The 17,756-nt window shown below is 39.6% G+C and overlaps 2 protein-coding genes and 1 pseudogene across 3 annotated transcripts; 1 reads left to right on the forward strand and 2 right to left on the reverse strand.

Annotated features, from left to right (window-relative positions):
* Positions 1-249: 249 nt before the first annotated feature.
* Positions 250-1,610, reverse strand: LOC148790254 (putative germin-like protein 2-1; annotated as a pseudogene). Its single transcript, XR_016078720.1, has 2 exons — positions 1,390-1,610; positions 250-946 (listed from the first exon to the last, which is right to left on the reverse strand). The product of XR_016078720.1 is annotated as a putative germin-like protein 2-1 (transcript).
* A 10,585-nt stretch (positions 1,611-12,195) lies between these two features.
* On the forward strand, positions 12,196-15,676 carry LOC148790255 (putative polygalacturonase At3g15720). Its single transcript, XM_088891978.1, has 10 exons — positions 12,196-12,416; positions 12,517-12,711; positions 12,980-13,117; positions 13,262-13,432; positions 13,540-13,563; positions 13,838-14,045; positions 14,150-14,231; positions 14,714-14,822; positions 15,096-15,212; positions 15,347-15,676. The coding sequence occupies exons 1-10, from the start codon at positions 12,414-12,416 to the stop codon at positions 15,578-15,580; spliced, it is 1,281 nt and encodes a 426-aa protein (XP_088748104.1). The 5' UTR covers positions 12,196-12,413; the 3' UTR covers positions 15,581-15,676.
* A 413-nt stretch (positions 15,677-16,089) lies between these two features.
* LOC104593623 (putative germin-like protein 2-1) lies at positions 16,090-17,128 on the reverse strand. The gene is made up of 2 exons (XM_010253568.3): positions 16,910-17,128; positions 16,090-16,749 (listed from the first exon to the last, which is right to left on the reverse strand). The coding sequence occupies exons 1-2, from the start codon at positions 17,025-17,027 to the stop codon at positions 16,199-16,201; spliced, it is 669 nt and encodes a 222-aa protein (XP_010251870.1). The 5' UTR covers positions 17,028-17,128; the 3' UTR covers positions 16,090-16,198.
* Between the last annotated feature and the right edge of the window lie 628 nt (positions 17,129-17,756).

Below are 17,756 nucleotides of genomic sequence, written 5' to 3' on the forward strand. Positions count from 1 at the left end.
AAAAATAAAATAACTTGATGAATAAATTCACCAAAATAAATAACTTGTGGCAATGGAGCTGCTGAATACATTTCCCTATACCAAGGATCTGCTTGGTAGGGGGATATATCCATGTTTAAACCTATCTTGGTAGAGGGATATATCCATGTACCTCAATTCCTCAGTCCAAGTGAATATTGTGAACTAGGTGCTATGTATCCAACCACACCCCACACTCGTTTCTTATTTACACGTAGAAAATCAACTTGAGAAATTTAAGATTATAATGGATAAAAAACCAATCACATTATATTATATAATCTTCGTTATAAAGTGTACAACAACCACCTTCGTTTACATAAGGAACTGCGCATATACTTAATCAGTTATTGATAGTAATAGTAGTAGCAGTAGTAATATTTTAGTTTTAGTTGTTGTCCATCCAGAACTGAGCTTGAAGATAATCGATCACCTTCTTGTCAACTTGGAAAGCCTTTGCAAGAACATCATCTTTGATGGGTGGATTGGATCCAAACACAGCATTAGCAATGGTGATTGTACCAGGGTTCTGACTGCTCAAACCGGCAAAGGCGACGGCATTGGTGTGCCCCACATTGAACTGGAAGTGAATGAGACCAACTGGGAATACAAATACATCTCCCTTGTTAAGGGTCTTGGTAATAAGGCGATTTTCAGGATTGGATGTGACGAAGCCTACGTAGAGTGTACCCTCCAACACAACTAACACCTCGGTGGCGCGGGGGTGGATTCAGGCCGTAGGGAGCATAATCTATGCGAACTAAGGAAATGCCAAGAGTATTGAGACCAGGCAATTGCATCACATTTACAGGTGTGACTTTGGAGCCAACAGGGTTGGACGTGTTTCCGGGCTTGTCAAGGCCGGAAAAGAAGAAATCATCTGCTGTTGTATAGTTTGGATTCTTGCAAAACTTCCCATTCACGAACACTGTTCAGAAAAATAAGAATATTGTCAAGTGTCAACAACAGTTGTGAACAAAGAAATGGTTCTTTTTTTTGTTTAATTTACTTGGGTAAATATATCTTATGGGGGCCTTTTCGACCATTTTAATTTTTTTTTTCATTTACTATCTATTGGGAAGCTCATCAACTTTCCCAAGTCTGAAAAGGGTTTCACATACCAAAATAAGTGATACCTCGGAAAATTAAATTTTCTATAAATCCCACATATTTTTAAAATAAGAATATAGGTAAAATAGTCAATAAAAACCATAATCCCACTAACTAACTTTTCCTTTCGGAATCCCAAAAGCAACGAAGGCCTTAAAAAGTAAATATGATGTTAGTTGAATACATGGAAGTACAGAACTGCATTTTGTGCAAGTGATAGAAGAAAAACAAAGGGAAAGAATGGGAGAGCAGATGTAGTACCAGGAGTCTCAGTGTCCTTAATGGCAACACAAAAGTCTTGCAGAGGATTTGGGTCAGAGGCTAAAGCTTGAGAACAAAGGGCCAAGAGGGCAAGAACTGCGAGCATCCGTGTATCCATTTTTCACCTGCGAATAGAACTATCGACAGAACAATTAAATTGCTTGGTTGATGGGTAAGAAGGTAGGCATTCAAACTCTTCTATTTATAGAATGAAGCCAACGAATTGGTCGTCTAGTGCCTTGTGGTTTCCGCATGCAATCCAGGACTAATTAAACACCCCAATTGTTTAGTACAATTAATTACTCATTCGACAGCTGCTCCCATTCCCTTGAAATATTATCCATAATCCCTACTTGCAGGAATTAATTAATGACAGTTAGAAACAGTTATCTACTCATGTCACACCTACAAACTTGCTTTCCAGAAGATTTTCGTTCATTTGAAATTATCAGATTGTTCAAGTATATATATCCTAATGAATATACCCATTGATTTCTCTTAGAACCCTAACCCTTAATAATTCAAAGAGGATTTATTTAATCTGAGTAGCTGGAGATTACTTGAGAGTTCAGAATATGTGAACACAATAAGGACGACCATGTCAGTCTTTATTACCATGCTCTAATCAGATTAATTAAGATAGAAGGGAAAACTTTTATTCATCCTAAAAAAGAGGAAAAGGTCCTCTTCATGTTACTCGATTCATTGTTTCTGAAAAAAAATTAATGTTGTACTTTTCAATGATGTGGCTTTAATAGGACTCCTTCTTCTTTGATAATTAGAATTTCAACTTTAGCAATATTAATTGCTTTATATGTTTTATTTTTATGGTTGATATAGTATTGGTAAGAAAATTAAATTGATAAAAATGGATTAAAATGTCTTTTTTTCTCCTTAATTGGTATTAGTGGTAATGTGGTATAACTTAGTGGTAATTTTTAATAGCGTTAATTAATAGGATAATTAAATATGAAATATGCAGGCATGTATAGATTTGTAAAAGTTGATTATCAGTTTGTTATGGATTTGTAACAGTTAAGTATGTAGTGATGATGGAGTGTGAGGAGTAAATGTTTGTAGTCAATTTGCAATGGTTTGTGGATATGATGATGGTCAAAGTATGGCTTTAACAGTTGAATATGAATTTATATAACGATTTGTGGCAGATATGCATTGATTTGTCACGTTTACCAATGGCTTGTAACAGTTTGGTATTTGATGTGGGGTGACTCAACTCAGCCCATTTGAGGCTGGGAGGCCCAGCCCATGATTGCTAGATTCGGGAATGAGATCCGTTATAGCAGGGGTTACCCTGCTCCTCTCGTACTGTGCCTATCGCGAGGTGCCCATGCATCCCTACGGAGCTCTTTGACTGCCCTCGTATGACACCCATTTCAGGCGTTCATCTCCACCTACCTTCAGGCAACTCAAGTATAAATATGGGTGCCCCCCTTCAGGTACAGGGATTGAATGCAATTTACAGTTTGAATTTGGAATTGGGCTCACAAATCGTACTCTGGTTCCCCTCTTCGTACCCCGTACTAACTTGACCGTCGGAGACTCTGCCTTGGGTTCTCACCCGGGGCCTCTGACGTATTCTGTCTTGTAGTACCTCGGTCACCCACCTTCGGCTTCTGCAGTGCTCGGAGCTCCCTCCTCCTCGGCCTACATACCTCAGCTTTGGCAACAACCTCTCTGAACCCTCGAAGCCTTCGGTCAGCCTCAAGAGCCTAGGGACGAAATTACTTTGTTGTCCTCAACCAATCCAAGCATCAACAATTGGCGCCATCTGTGGGAAACGTTGCTAAGACGTTTCCTAAAAAGAACTTTGACAAGCTATCAGGTCCCTCAGCTCCAACTAACCAACATGGTACGAAGAACAAGGAACACACAAAATCTTGTCATCAATGAGCAGTTCCAGGCCATGCTCACCGATGCCGAGTAGAACTACCCCTAGGCAAGAGGTCGCCCCCAGGGTGACCGCCCCGCCGGGGAGTCCACACAGCCGGGCTGGCATGGATCCACCAGCCAATCGGTCCCCATCCTTGGCCACGCGCAGCGGACCGAGCCTTCCGAGTCTGGTAGTAGTTGTCCAGTCGACCCGCTCTCCCAGACCTCCAGATCTCCTAGCCGAAGGGGGGAAACTCCAGACCTCCTAGCCGAAGGGAGGAAGAACCAGAATGAACGAAGAATAGCTGCCAGCCCTTCGAGCAGCATCACCGATGCCGAAGGGCCAAGCCGAGAGATGAAGTCGGATGCCGCGATCGCCCCAGCGCCAACTTTAGGGCCAAGGGCCGGCGTTGAGCCTCTTCCCCTCACGTCTCGGACCTCCGGGATGTCCTGAACGACTACCGTGCTAAGATCGAAGCATGCGGTCTTAACTCCGAGCACTCCGGAGTCTGCGCCGACCGCCATCAAGCTCATGAAGACCGAGATGGCGTACGGGTCATGCCCGACCCCATGTTTGCCGAACTCCGAGCCAAGCTTAGCATTGTCAAAGCCGAGCTCTGGCAAATTACGGAAGGTCGAACTGATACCTCAACCTGACAGAGCAATTCCCTTTAGAGAATGAATGCCTTCTTCCCTGATATCATTACCGAGCCTCTACCCCCGAAATTTAAGACTACCTTGGAGATGTACAAGGAAAACACAGACCTGAACGACCACTTGGAGAACAATTCTCTGCGTGCAGTCTAGGATTAAACAAACCATGTGTTTATTTAAATTAATTAGTTACTTAGTCTACAACTGCTCTCATTTAATTTCTTTGAAATCTGGTTCTTTGGACTTTCCTCAAAAGAATGAAACTTTGACTTTGCCAATCAATACCTGTCCACAAGGTCGGTTTCTTAAACCTTTTCTCATGGCTCGTTTGGTTGGGCTGAGTTGAAGATTTAGCTAAACTGGTTCAGATGCTTTGATGTGTTCTAGAGGATTAACTATTCGAGGAGGTTGAACCGGTTAGTTTAGTAGCCAAATTGGGCTCTCCGGATTTTTCACCAATTAATATAACTTATAAGCGGGTACGAGAAAACAAGTTTTCAGTGGTTCTCACACGAAAAGCTTCTAAGTTAGGCTAATTGGTGAAACCTGAGGAAATCCCAATTATGCTTTCACTGAATCCAAGAAAACAAGTTTTCAGTGAAGCTGGGTTTTAATAGTATAGTTTCCTCAAAGTGCACAGCTCAATTAAAGCTGGAGCTCTCCCAAACGGCCCCAAATAACATCGGCTCTCCAAAAGCTTCACTTGCTTAAAAATGAAGTTGATTAGATAAATTCATGATTTATAGGACCCTTTCCAAAATGATATCACATCTTGAAATGTTCAATTGATTAAAGTTCTCATGTGGTAGTGATAAGGTTGAAGCTTGTCTGCTAGAGTAGGGTATTAATTACAACGTCACTTTTATATTCTTCTTGAGGGTAGAAAAGAAAAAATTCTTCTTTCCCCTTTCTTCTTTCCCACTGGCCTGGTTGCGTTCAGATCTCTTGACCTTCGATCAATTGGATATATGTATATATATATATATATATCTGTGTGTGTTTAAAAGGCTATTGGCTCAACATCAGAGAGAGATTTCTTTTATGGTGGCCTGTAGTGGTAATTTGAGATGGCAATTTTCTCCATCTTGGCGGGGATCTGACTTTCCCGATCTGATAGAGTCAGGATGGAAATTATTTTGACGAGGCGGGGATGGGGATGAAGATTAATAGAAATCCTCGATTAGGGTCGAGGTCAGAGATGGGGATTGAGGTCCCCACCCCGTCTCGACCCCGATTATGTATATATATATATTATTTATATTATATGTATATAACAAAATAAATTTAAAAAATTATTTATAATTTAAAATTTTTATTTATTTTAAGTAAATTTATTTTTCAAATGAATACCGTTATCTAAAAAAATTTCGGGGATTTGGGTCCCCGTCGGGTATCGGGGACGGAAACAAGGGTTACTTTTATAGTCGGGGTCGGGAACGGGGAATATGATCCCCTCCTAGAACCCGCCCCGTTGCCATTCCTATTGGTTGTCTTATTTTCAGCCATTTTCTAAATTGGACGAACCATCATGCTCATAAAATATAGAATTGCGCAAGGTTTTTAAAACCGAACCGGATAACGAACCAGTTAGGGGTCTGGTTTTTGGGTTAAATGGTTCGATCATTCGAACCAAACAGATGTTCCGTTCTGACAAAAAAATAAAAAAAATTAAAAATGGCCAAAACCGTTGGTCGGTTCAAATGGTTTGAACGGTTCAACTACCTGGGTCAATATCTGGGATAAAATGAAACCAGTCACCTGATTGATTCTCGGTTTTTTCAGTCATCCAATCCAGTCCGATTTTGAAAAACATGGAACTGCGACCTACCCATACCAGATCAATTTAGCATAAGTGAAACTAGATCTACTAGGCGTTAGTTTCTTGTGCTGCATTTCTTTTAGAAAAGACTGAACAATGGCCACACTATGTTTTGTATGTTCTTCTTCAGTTATTCCTACCCTTTGCTCTAATAGGTTTCATTCTAGAGCATTAGAGATTTAAAACCTTAGCACCATGTACTTGTGTAGAGGTTAAGGTTGTTGGACGTTGTTGGGTTGCAAAACTAAGCTAGAGGTTTAGTGTCGCTGCCATCGGCTTTCTTTGTAACTCTTTCGCCTTTAGACTCCAGGCTGCACCATCTTGTATCAGAACTTTCATGGCTTCTAGGTAAGGGTGCAAATGGACCAGACAATGATCCAATTCAATCCGAATCTGATCCTATTTTTATTGGATTTGGATAACATAATGTCGGATTTTCAGATCAGATAATAGAATTCAATTGAAAATCATATTGAACTCGGATCACCCCATATATATATATATAATGAATTAAAACAGTTGAAAAAAACTTCTATTTTTTGTTTTTCTTTATTTAAACTATTATGCTTTTTATCTTTAAATAATTTATTAATTACATTTCACTTTTGTTAGTGGAAAAGATCCATTCCTCTTTCCCCTTTTGAACTTGCCTGGTTGGGTTAAGTATTGACATTATATTATATATCAAGAATTTATTTTTAACTTATAAAGGTCAGTTTAATTGGTTCACAGTTGGAATCAATTTGAATTGAAAATCCACAGAGAGTACCAAATCCTTCATCCATTGAAAATGGCACATCTTAGGGTGAGGCAGGATCAGCAGATAGTTCTTCACCAAGAACTAGTGATTATTCAGCAAGAATCGAATGGGACAGTGAGCACAACTTCTAAATTGTTTTTTCTGGCAAGAACTGGAGATCGAACAGGGTAGGGCGGTAAGAACAGGAAGAAAAAGAGCAGAAGGCAAGAGCAGTCTAACTGTGTGGTCTTCTCTCTGTATTCAATGAATGTGTCTTTGGAGGTTTGTCCTGCTCTATTATTTATAGCTTTAAAGAGACAATTTATTAATCCCATTAGGAGTTTCCTAATCCAAATTTTTTATTTGGATCTGAACTCTTTAAGTGATAAGAATAATCCCTTATCTTATCTGCAGATAAAGATCAGCCTTCCTAATCAAATTAGAAGTTCCTTTGATCCAAATCTTTATTTGGATATGGACTCTTTAAGTGGATAAAGATAATCCCTAATCTTATATACTGATCCAAATCCCAGATCCGCCCCTATTTAATAAATCTAATTAACTTAGTTCGAAATGGACTTTTAGGCCCATTAAGCTTTCAGGCTCACTTCCACTTTAATGTTGACTAACTTGGCTCTCTTTGTATGACGTGGGACCCTATCATTGATCTACACATTAGTCACATGGGTTCAGCCTAGCCTCTGTTACAACGCCTGGCCGAATTCACTATTGAACATAGTGAATCCCTGTATCCATCACTATGGGCTCTTAATGGGCCCAACATTTACACTAAATGGTCATTGGGTCCAGCCATCTTATGAAGGCCCAAGGACTGTGGGCAGATGCAAGATTAACCCATCAGGTATAACGCTTAATGGTCTTACACTTAATCTCTCAGCCCATAATGATCAAACACTGTCTGACAAGAGAGGACCTCTCCCTCAACTGCAAGGTGTAGTGCTGCACTCTCTACTCACATGGATCCCGAGAATTAAAACCTTCTGCAAACATTTTTAAACCATAATTTATATATATATATATATGTGTGTGTGTGTGTGTGTGTGTGTGTGTGTGTGTGTGTATCTCTATATAAATATATTTTGCAAAACAAATTTCAACGGTTGAAATCAACTGCCGATAGTATAGGTTTCCATTAGAGAGAGTGCATCCCCAATCATTCACTTTGTCCGACAAAGAGGTTGATCCTGTCACTATGATCAACCAACTCAGATGAATTCTCGGACTGTAGCAACATACCCAGGTTTTGACTCCCTCTAAGGATCTCACTGGTTGGTATATCAAAGACAACCCAATCTGACACTTAGTGCAGTATCATAATCAAGTCTAGGGGTTATGTGTAACATTCCAGTTTTGCCTATCTATCTCCAAGGTCCAGGGCAATATTAGAATTTTGGCCAGTTCAGGGTTTCAAGAAAACCCACACTACATGTACCTCAGGTCTCACCCTGGTAGTTGAGACAAGCCACCCCAACCAACTTGGTGGTACATCAGTGTCAGTCTTGGCAAGATAAATCTCCCCAGATCTATCCAACGGCTGTGAAGATTCTAAACTAACACGAGTCTCATATGTGTCCAGTTTAAGGGTATTACACCAAAACACACCATAATAACATGAATCGAATATGTACTTTATTCATTTACAATAAATGTCATAATGTACATCATGCTGATTGGAGCTAAGGGTATACACTGTCTAACAGCTCCCACTTACACTTAGGTCCAATCGGGTATAAGCCGTAGTCCCATACTTTCCACGTGTTTCTCAAACACTTTCTGTGTTAGTGGCTTAGTCAATGGGTCTGTTACATTTTCTACTGATGCTACCTTCTAAATCAGGACGTCCCCTCTTCCAACTATCTCCTGTAGTACATGGTACTTCCTCTAGATGTGCTTTGACTTCGAGTGGACTCATGGCTCCTTAGCCTGCGCAATATCTCCAGTGTTGTCACACAACAATGGAATGGGTGATGTGCTGAATGGAACTACTCCTAACTCCTGAATGAACTTCTTCATCCATACGACTTCTTTGGCAGATTCACTTGCGGCAATGTACTCAACCTCGACAATCTGTAGTGGACCCTTGTTTGTTGCTTTTCCAACTAACTGCACAGGACCCCACCGTAAAGATGTATCCAGATGTAGACTTTTTATCATCTGGGTATGACTGAAAACCAACATCGGTATACCCAAGGATCTGTAGTGAACAACCATCGAATACTAGACAAAACTCTTTTGTCCTTCGTAGGTATTTCAGTATGTTTTGCGCAGCGGTCCAATGCTCTTGTCCTGAGTTAGATTGGTACACTCATGGCCCGAGTAATGTCTGGTCGAGTGCACAGCATGGCATACATGATGCTCCCTACGGTAGAGGCATAGGGAATTTCCTTGATGCCTTCAATCTCCTCAAGTGTCTTGGGAGACATACCCCTTGGAGAGAGTGACTCCATGCCCGAAAGGAACATTTCATTTTTTTTGAGTTCTCCATACTGTATCTTTTAACTATTTTGTCAATATAAGTAGATTGGGATAATCCTATTATCCTCTTCGATCTATCTTTATAGAGTCGAAGTTCCAAGATATAAGAGGTTTCTCCAAGATCTTTCATGGAGAATTGCTGCGAAAGCCATACTTTCACTATAGTCAACATTCCTACATCATTCCCAATGAGTAGAATGTCGTCTACATATAGAACCGAGAACGTAACCTTATCCTCACTGGTCTTCCTGTAAACACAGGGCTCATCCGGATTCTGCTCAAAGTCAAACTGTTGAAAAGTAGAGTCAAACCGGATATGATGATGGTGGAGTGTGAGTTGTAAATGTTTATAACCAGTTTGCAATGGTTTGTGGATATGATGATGGTCAAAGTATGGTTTTAACAGTTGAATATGAATTTATATAACGATTTGTGGCAGATATGCATTGATTTGTCACGTTTACCAATGACTTGTAACAGTTTGGTATTGAATGATACAAATTTGATATATAACCAATTATCACGGTTGTGTTTGGTTGCGATGCAAATTTATTTGCATTGATCCAAAATTATTAAGCATAATTGATATGGGTGCAAATTTTGATTTATTTTTATTTCAAAGTTTAACTTATTTTGTCTCATTACAATACAAATAAAGTGAAATGAGAACCGAAGTAGAAGCACAATAAAATAAAAACCCAAAACAAAATTGATGATGTGCAATCTGATCAACCCCCTACTGGAAGGCAGTTTGGACATTGATCTGTTACGTGGCCAGGTTGAATTGCAAGACAAGTAGGTCAAAGGTCTTGGGGTACCTTACCCGGTGTGGGCAATCCGATGCTTAAGTTAGCATAGGAAGTTTTTGAGAGAGTTGAGAGCTTAGAATGCTAATCAAAGAGCAAAAGCGCGTATAGCTTGTGAGACTGGAGGTGATGCCCTTATATAGGAGAGCTGCTGTAGGCCCCACAAAACATATCCGAGATCACCAACCTGTGTAACCAAGAGTCCATTTCTTACCCAAAGGTAGACTTCGTGTGAGCTAATAAGGCTTATCGAGTCCGCCCAATCCGAGCGAGATAGGGATAAGGCTCGTTGACATGCAGTGTGATCCCAAAGAGGTCGGAGACAATTGGCTTGCTTCAAGAAGAGGCTATGTGGAACCTCAGCAAGTCGAGACACCACAAGCTGCTCGAACCTCGGTCTTAGCCGAGGTAACGAAGGTGCCCGATTTGACTTAGCCTGTTGAGGTGCTCAAAAATGCTAAGGTGTCATCTAATCATCAGGTCGTTCCACGTGTCCGCATACTAATGGGTCGGGCCAAATTACCCCTCATCAGTTACCCCCCTACTCCCATGTCTGAGGTGCTCAACTCGAGGTGGGAGTTCACGACGAGTTTTGGCAAATTTGGCCTGGTCTCTGGTTTGGCCGAGATCTGACCTACGAGTCAAATCTGAACGACCCAACTAACTCAACCTTCGGGTAAGATCATGTCTCGAGTATGCACAGACGTCATGTAGACTATAAATTCCATGGACGTCAAAGATGCACTCAATCGGTTTCGACCTTGAAATTCGAGTGGTCGCCCTCCTGGGAGCCATTGGATTTGATCGATTTGGACCATCCATGATTGGTTATACCGGCTATAAATAGGAGCCTTAGGGGACCCATTTTTCTTTGACCTACTTTGAGCTCTCACGCATTTAGAGGTCACAAAGTCATGCTATCGCTAGTGTTTTCGGTGTTGTTATGTCAGTCTTTCTCCCTTTTTTGGTAAGTCAGCTTCCTTACTCGCTTCGTTTCGTTTTCCTTGCTTTTAAGTATGTTGGGTAGTGGGTCTAGCGAAGATAGGGTCTAGTCTGGTATGGCCGAGGAGGCTACCTCGGTCTGAGACCGACGGGGTTCCCACAAAAGGGCCTCATCTTCCCACTGACCAGCTCGTCCTAGAGAACCAGACCACTTCGGTCCCACCTAGATGTCTACCAAGGAGATTCGTGCCTTAGCCATTCGGTATAGGTTCCCTGACCACTACGACTATTCTCTTTCCATGGGTGGCTTTCCCCGAGAACATGACAATAATGAAATAGTTGTCTTCACGGAGCACTTGAAGGTCGGGCTCTACTTTCCACTTCACCATTTCATTCCTGAAGCATTAAAGTTCTATGACGTTACCATCGATCAGTTGCACTTTAACTCTGTTCATACCTTGGTCGTTACAGTCTCTCTTTTCTTTGACCACGACCTCCCTCTTAATATAAAGACCTTCACCTCGGTTTTCCAAATCAAACAAAACCCTACCAGTGCCCTGAACAAATTTAGCTATTACTTGTCCCACCGGTTTGGGTACAAATTGCTCGACGACTTCCCTTCGAAAGTCCCAACCTAGAAAAGTAGAAATTTTCTTCTTGCTTGAGTTGGGGGGTGGCCTTTCTTGCGGGTTTGGACTGGTGGGGTTCTAGATTGCTAGCCTAATCTGGAACTCTGGTGTGGTGACCTACTCTTTCTTGGTGATCTGCTTCGCCTACTACCGGGTGGCGATGTTCATGGTGAAGATTTCCACGAATTGACTCCAACTCTTTATCGTGCCCGTGGGCAGTCCTGAGTACGACATCCAAGATTTGTTTTTTGAATGTGGCCAAGAAAGCCATGCAAAGGCTTGCATCATTTGCCCCATGAAGTTGCATTAGGGCCTGAAAACTATCAATGTGGTCAATTGGGTCGGTAGTACCATCATACGATTCTAGGGTTGGGGCTTTAATGTCCTTAGGTCATGGAGTCTTAAGGATTTCGGCTGGTGCTAATGGACTTTGGATCTCCTGCCCACGAGAACTCTGCCCACTACTACCCACAATACACTGACCCCCATGAATTGGGAACATCTCCTCCTGTATAATTCTATGCAAAGGATGAGATATTCTCCATGTGTGGCTGTGATAAACATGGACAGAATTCTCGTGGACAGGAGATCCGGACTAGTGCTAATGGTAAGAGTCGGGTCATGTGTGATGTTACTGGCTGCACAACGGCTGAGCTAATCTCACCCTTCTTCTCCTTATCCATCTTAGGTATATTTTGACCAACTTATATTTAGTTTGTGAGTTGGAATTATTTGGTTATAAATAAATTACAGTTAAAACCGTCTAACTACTAACACCCTTAAAAACATGTGAAGCATAACCACTAAAAGTCTCCTATAAAAGGAGGTATACAAGACTGCAAAAGTCAGCTGTGATAAGATTTCCTTTCAACTCTGAGAAATCAGAGTTAAAGGAAATCAAGTTGTACTAATTAGATAGTTGTTTATTTCTTTATTTATTAAAATAATTTAATTATTATATTTTTCATATCATCAACTGCACTTCATGTGAAGAAGAGCAGTGTTATTACAGGAATAAGATTGTGTTTTCTTTCTTTCTTCTGATTATCATGGTGAGGAGCTTCTTAACTCAAAATATTAAAATATGATTTGGGTTCTTAGGCATTGCCCATGTGAGCCAAATAACTCATCAATTTTTCTTTTATTTTGCAGGATTTTCTGGCTGTTCTGCTAGTAGTTCTAGCTATGGTTTCCTGTATGCCAACATGCTTGAATGCAGAAAGAAATTTGATGGCGCATACAATCAACATAAATACGACAAGCCTTGGCATTAATAAAGGAGGCTCAACAAGCTTTAATGTTGTACGTTATGGAGCAGTTGGAGACGGCAAAAGAGATGATTCCCAGGTAAATTTTATAACAATTTTAGGGTCTGTTTGGTTCATAGTTGAAAAAAGGAACCGAAACAAAAATGGTCCATTCCTTTTATCTATTTGATTCAAAAGAAGTCAGCTGGAATGAATTCTCATTCTCAAAGGGAAATGTTCATTTCTTCAACTCCATTCAATCAAACAGTTAGAATCAGAATGGCTCCACACCGGCTTATTTGGGTTCCTTTGATATCAACTCAAAGAAATTTAATAATCACAAGGCAATTTTTAATTCCTATTTGCAGGCATTTTTGAAAGCTTGGAACATGATGTGCTCAGCATCATCAGGCATTCCTACCATGGTTGTCCCAAAAGGACTCACATTTTTGGTGAAGCCTGTTATTTTTAAGGGTCCTTGCTTGGCTCAGAACATCAGTGTTAAGGTACAAAATCAAAATAAAAGCAAAAACAAATAAAAAACTAGAAACCACTTACTTGATTATTACTTTTTTATTTTTTGAACATTTTGGTATTAACTATTAAGTATAATGGGTCCATTTCCCATTTCAAAATTTGAATTTGTATAGATAATGGGAACCATAATTGCCCCCAACACAACTGATACATGGAAGGGGATTGACCAAAGCCTATGGATGGCTTTCACTTCTGTAAGTGGACTCAGAGTCAGTGGATCTGGAGTCATTGATGGACGGGGTTCTGATTGGTGGGATCAGTCATGCAGATACCATCCTGGGAATGTGAGTAGAATCTTAATTATATTTTTTTGTCAATAATTTTTAAAGATATTTTTAATTACTAAAAATTAATGGAATGTTAACTTATTTTTGGTGGAATAAAATTTCAGGGATGCACTAAATTGGCACCAACTGTAAGTATTTCCCCTCTAGTAATGTATTTTTATTACAAATTAGAGATCTAGACTCTCAATCCTCACAGCCCCTTGCAATTGTGCATTTGTGAATAAAAAATATATAAATACGGAAATATTTTCAATGCATGGTTACAAAAAGCTGTGAGAACGGTTTTGTGAAAATGAAATTCAAATTCTAGGGAAGGATATATGACTTCTTATTTTTCATTTTAATATAAGTAGAGAATTTTAATAAAAGTATTAATGAATTTTTAAATAAATGTAAATATAGACGATGAAATTCCTCAAGTGCAACCAAATCCATCTCAGCAATGTTCAGTTCATCAATAGCCCACAAACTCATGTCCTCGTCATGGGATGTACTGGGTTTTATATCAATGGAATTGCCATAAATTCACCTGGACATAGCCCAAACACTGATGGTATCCACATCCAATCAGCCCAAGACATGTTAATCCAACACACAAAAATAAGCTCTGGTAACTTCTATTCCCTCTTAAGTCATTCATTTTAGCTTTCTCATTCTTTTTCATCATTTCTCATTCTCCATCTTTCCCATTTTAACTAAATCTATGCCAAACAGGTGATGATTGTATCTCTATAGGGGATTACACTTCAAATATTGTGATCAATGATGTTATTTGCGGTCCAGGTCATGGCATAAGGTAAGTTAACTCATGCTACACTAGGGGATGTTCGACAAGAACCCAGATTTCCTACTCAATTTTTCTACCCACACTCTATCCGTTGTGAATTGCAGCCACACATCTCACAATTCAAGACGGTGATGTGTGGCTGCAATTCATGGCAGGTAGGAAATCTGGTTTGGTTTGACAAGATGGTTGGTTTTGTTTTTAAAACAAACATGGCAGTTGGTATCAGAGCCACTTTGACTGGTTCTTTGAGATGGTATCAGAGTCATTTTGACTGGTTCTTGTCACTCCATTATAATTAATTAAGTTTCAGCATAAGATATGGGTGGGCCTGTGCTGTCCACACTTCAAGCCCAATGGGCTTTCGTGTGAGGGGCATGTTAGAGAATAAAACTATTCAATGACCTCACTTAGCAGCTTAAGTTTTTAGAAATAGTAATTTGATAAAATGTTGCACTTTTTTTTTTTTTTTTGATTTATTTTGTGTATGACAGCATTGGAAGCTTAGGTAAGGATGGTTCATTCTCTAAAGTAGAGAATATTCATGTTAGAAATGCCTCTTTTACCAACACGACCAATGGAGTGAGGATCAAGACATGGCAGGTATGGAATTGAAAAACCCACCAATTCATCTCCATTTCTGATACAATATGGGGCGTATCACAATGATACGAACAATGGTTTTGCTTGTTTCTTATTTATTAAATCAGAACGGATCATCTGTTCGAACCAGATAACTGGACCGTTTCGGCATAAAAACCAATAGCTAAAATGGTTCTATGTCTAATCTGATTTTTAAAACCTTGATTGATATTATATATATGAAACTGGGTCTTCAATAGTCCTCTTTTTTATTTTATTCATTTTTTTATACAGACGGGAAAAGGTTACTGTAAAAAGATTTCATTCAAGAGAATAAACTTCAACAATGTAGAAAACCCTATAATTATTGATCAGAATTATTGCAGTGTACGCGGTGCATGCAAAGAATTGGTGAGACTCCCTCTCTCTCCTCCCTATATTATATGAAATAAAACAATTAATGTATAATTCTTGTTTGTTGTATCATGTATATGTGGATGAATTCAAAGTTTAATAATTTCTCTTATACTTGTTCCTTGTTGAAGCCTACTGGTATCCAAATAAGCGATGTTCAATATGCCGATATGGTTGGAACCTCAAGCACAGAAGTGGCTATCAATTTCAATTGCAGTTCCTCATTCCCTTGCACCGGAATATCATTGAAGTCTATAAAGTTATCATCGGCGACTCCTGGACAAAAAGTTAGTTCCGCTTGCAATCATGTCCATGGAAATGTAACTGGGCTGCTCATACCCAATGTTCTTTGTATTCAAAATTAAGTGGAAAACAAAATGTACAAGCATTTGTTGTATGGCTTTTGATGAGCTTTCATGTTGTATGACGATACTTTGAAGCATTTATCTCTCTTAGCACCATTACTTGTATTGATTTCTGGCAGAGAGTACCAAGACCATTTGGTAGGTATGTCTGGTCCTAACTTCAAAATCGGAAATAATTAAACATGATACCAAAAAGGTTTTAATTTTGATGAAAACCCACCTGATTGGTTACCCTTTTGTCTTTCGTGAATCCTTTTAAAATACAGAAGTTTCAGTCAATTTCAGAAAAAAAAAATGTATATATAAGAAAAGTTGGCTGATCAGGCCAGCTTAATTTGAATACTTTGTGTCTAGGTGGGTCGGTTATATCATGGATTTAACCATTCTCACTTCTCAGTTTTCCAAAATGTAGCAGACCATCTTTTAATTTCTTGTTTTCACGTAGGAATCAAACAGAAAGCCGTAATTATGCATTATTATAATTAACCTTAAGGCGACGGAATCAGAGATGAAAAGAAAAACAATCGCATTATTATAATATTTAAGAATGGTTACATAAGGAATTGCGCTTACATATATAGTAAGTAATTAGAAGCAGTAGTAGCCTAATGTTTTATTTTAGTTATTGTCCATCCAGAACTGAGCTTGAAGGTAATCAATCACCTTCTTGTCAACTTGGAATGCCTTTGCAAGAACATCATCTTTGATGGGTGGCTTGGATCCAAACACAGCATTAGCAATGGTGATTGTACCAGGGTTCTGACTGCTCAAACCGGCAAAGGCAACCGCATTGGTGTGCCCCACATTGAACTGGAAGTGAATGAGACCTTCAGGAAACACGAACACATCTCCCTTGTTCAGGACCTTGGTAAAGAGGCGATTGTCCGGGTTGGAGGTGACGAAGCCAACGTAGAGTCTGCCCTCCAACACAACCAGAACCTCGGTGGCTCGCGGGTGGGTGTGGGGCGGATTGAGACCATAGGGAGCATAGTCTATGCGGACCAAGGAAATGCCAAGAGTATTGAGACCAGGTAGTTGCATCACATTTACTGGAGTGACTTTGGATCCAACAGGGTTGGATGTATTTCCAGGCTTGTCAAGGCCGGAAAAGAAGAAATCATCTGCTGTTGTGTAGTTGGGATTCTTACAGAACTTCCCATTCACAAACACTGTTCAGAAAACAATAACAAAATTGTCAACAACAGTTGATAGCAAAGAATGAAAGCATTTGAAGTAAAACCAAACAGCATTATATAATGTTAATTGGATATGGAAGAAAACAAAGGGAAAGAATGGGAAAGTAAAGCCATGAGAGTGTGCATATAGTACCAGGAGATTCAGTGTCGTTGATGGCAACACAAAAGTCTTGCAAGGGACTTGGATCTGAGGCTAAAGCTTGAGAGCAAAGGGCCAAAATGGCAAGAAATGCGAGCATCCGAGAACCCATTTTTTCACTACTTGTAATCAATTTGGAATTCTTGAAGGAACAGATTGGTTTGTCGATTGATGGCGGGTGAGAAGGTTGGCATGAGAGCCGTGCTATTTATGGAATGAAGCTAACGAAATGGTCTCTTGTGTCTTCTAGTAGTCTCTGCGTGCAGTCTAGGATTAAACAAACCATTTGTTTATTAATTAAAATAATTAGTTACTTAGTCTACAACTGCTCTCATTTCTTTGAAATCTTGTTCTTGAACTGTTCTTCAAAGAATTAGTGAGAGTTAGAAGCAGTCATCTTGATACCTGTCAGCTTGCTTTCCAGAAACCTGGCACATATCTTTCTTGAACAAAGATTTTCATCCATAATGCTCTGTTTAGCGGGGGATATTGCTTGACCTATACTTCCATTGCTGGTTGATATTGTAAACATGATTTAGAGTATGTGAAGAATAGGAAGGATGAACAGGTCAATCTTGACTTAGTTGTAATCAGATAAGGACAAGAATTAATATATTTTTTTTATGGTTGGATAATAATTAATATATAGAAATAGTCAGAAACTCTAGTATTCTTATGATATAAAATTTCACTGTATTGGTTAGGAAAAAAGGATGAAAGTTTTGACTTCGCCAATCAATACCTGGTCCAAGGTAGGTTTTCTAAGGTTAAGGACCCGTTTGGTAGGGCTGAGTTGAAGATTCCAAAAGAGGACTTTTCCTATTAAGATAAAAGATCTCTA

Source organism: Nelumbo nucifera, chromosome 7 (assembly GCF_055504915.1).
Source record: "Nelumbo nucifera cultivar China Antique chromosome 7, China Antique-T2T, whole genome shotgun sequence".
Classification (NCBI taxonomy): Eukaryota; Viridiplantae; Streptophyta; class Magnoliopsida; order Proteales; family Nelumbonaceae; genus Nelumbo; species Nelumbo nucifera.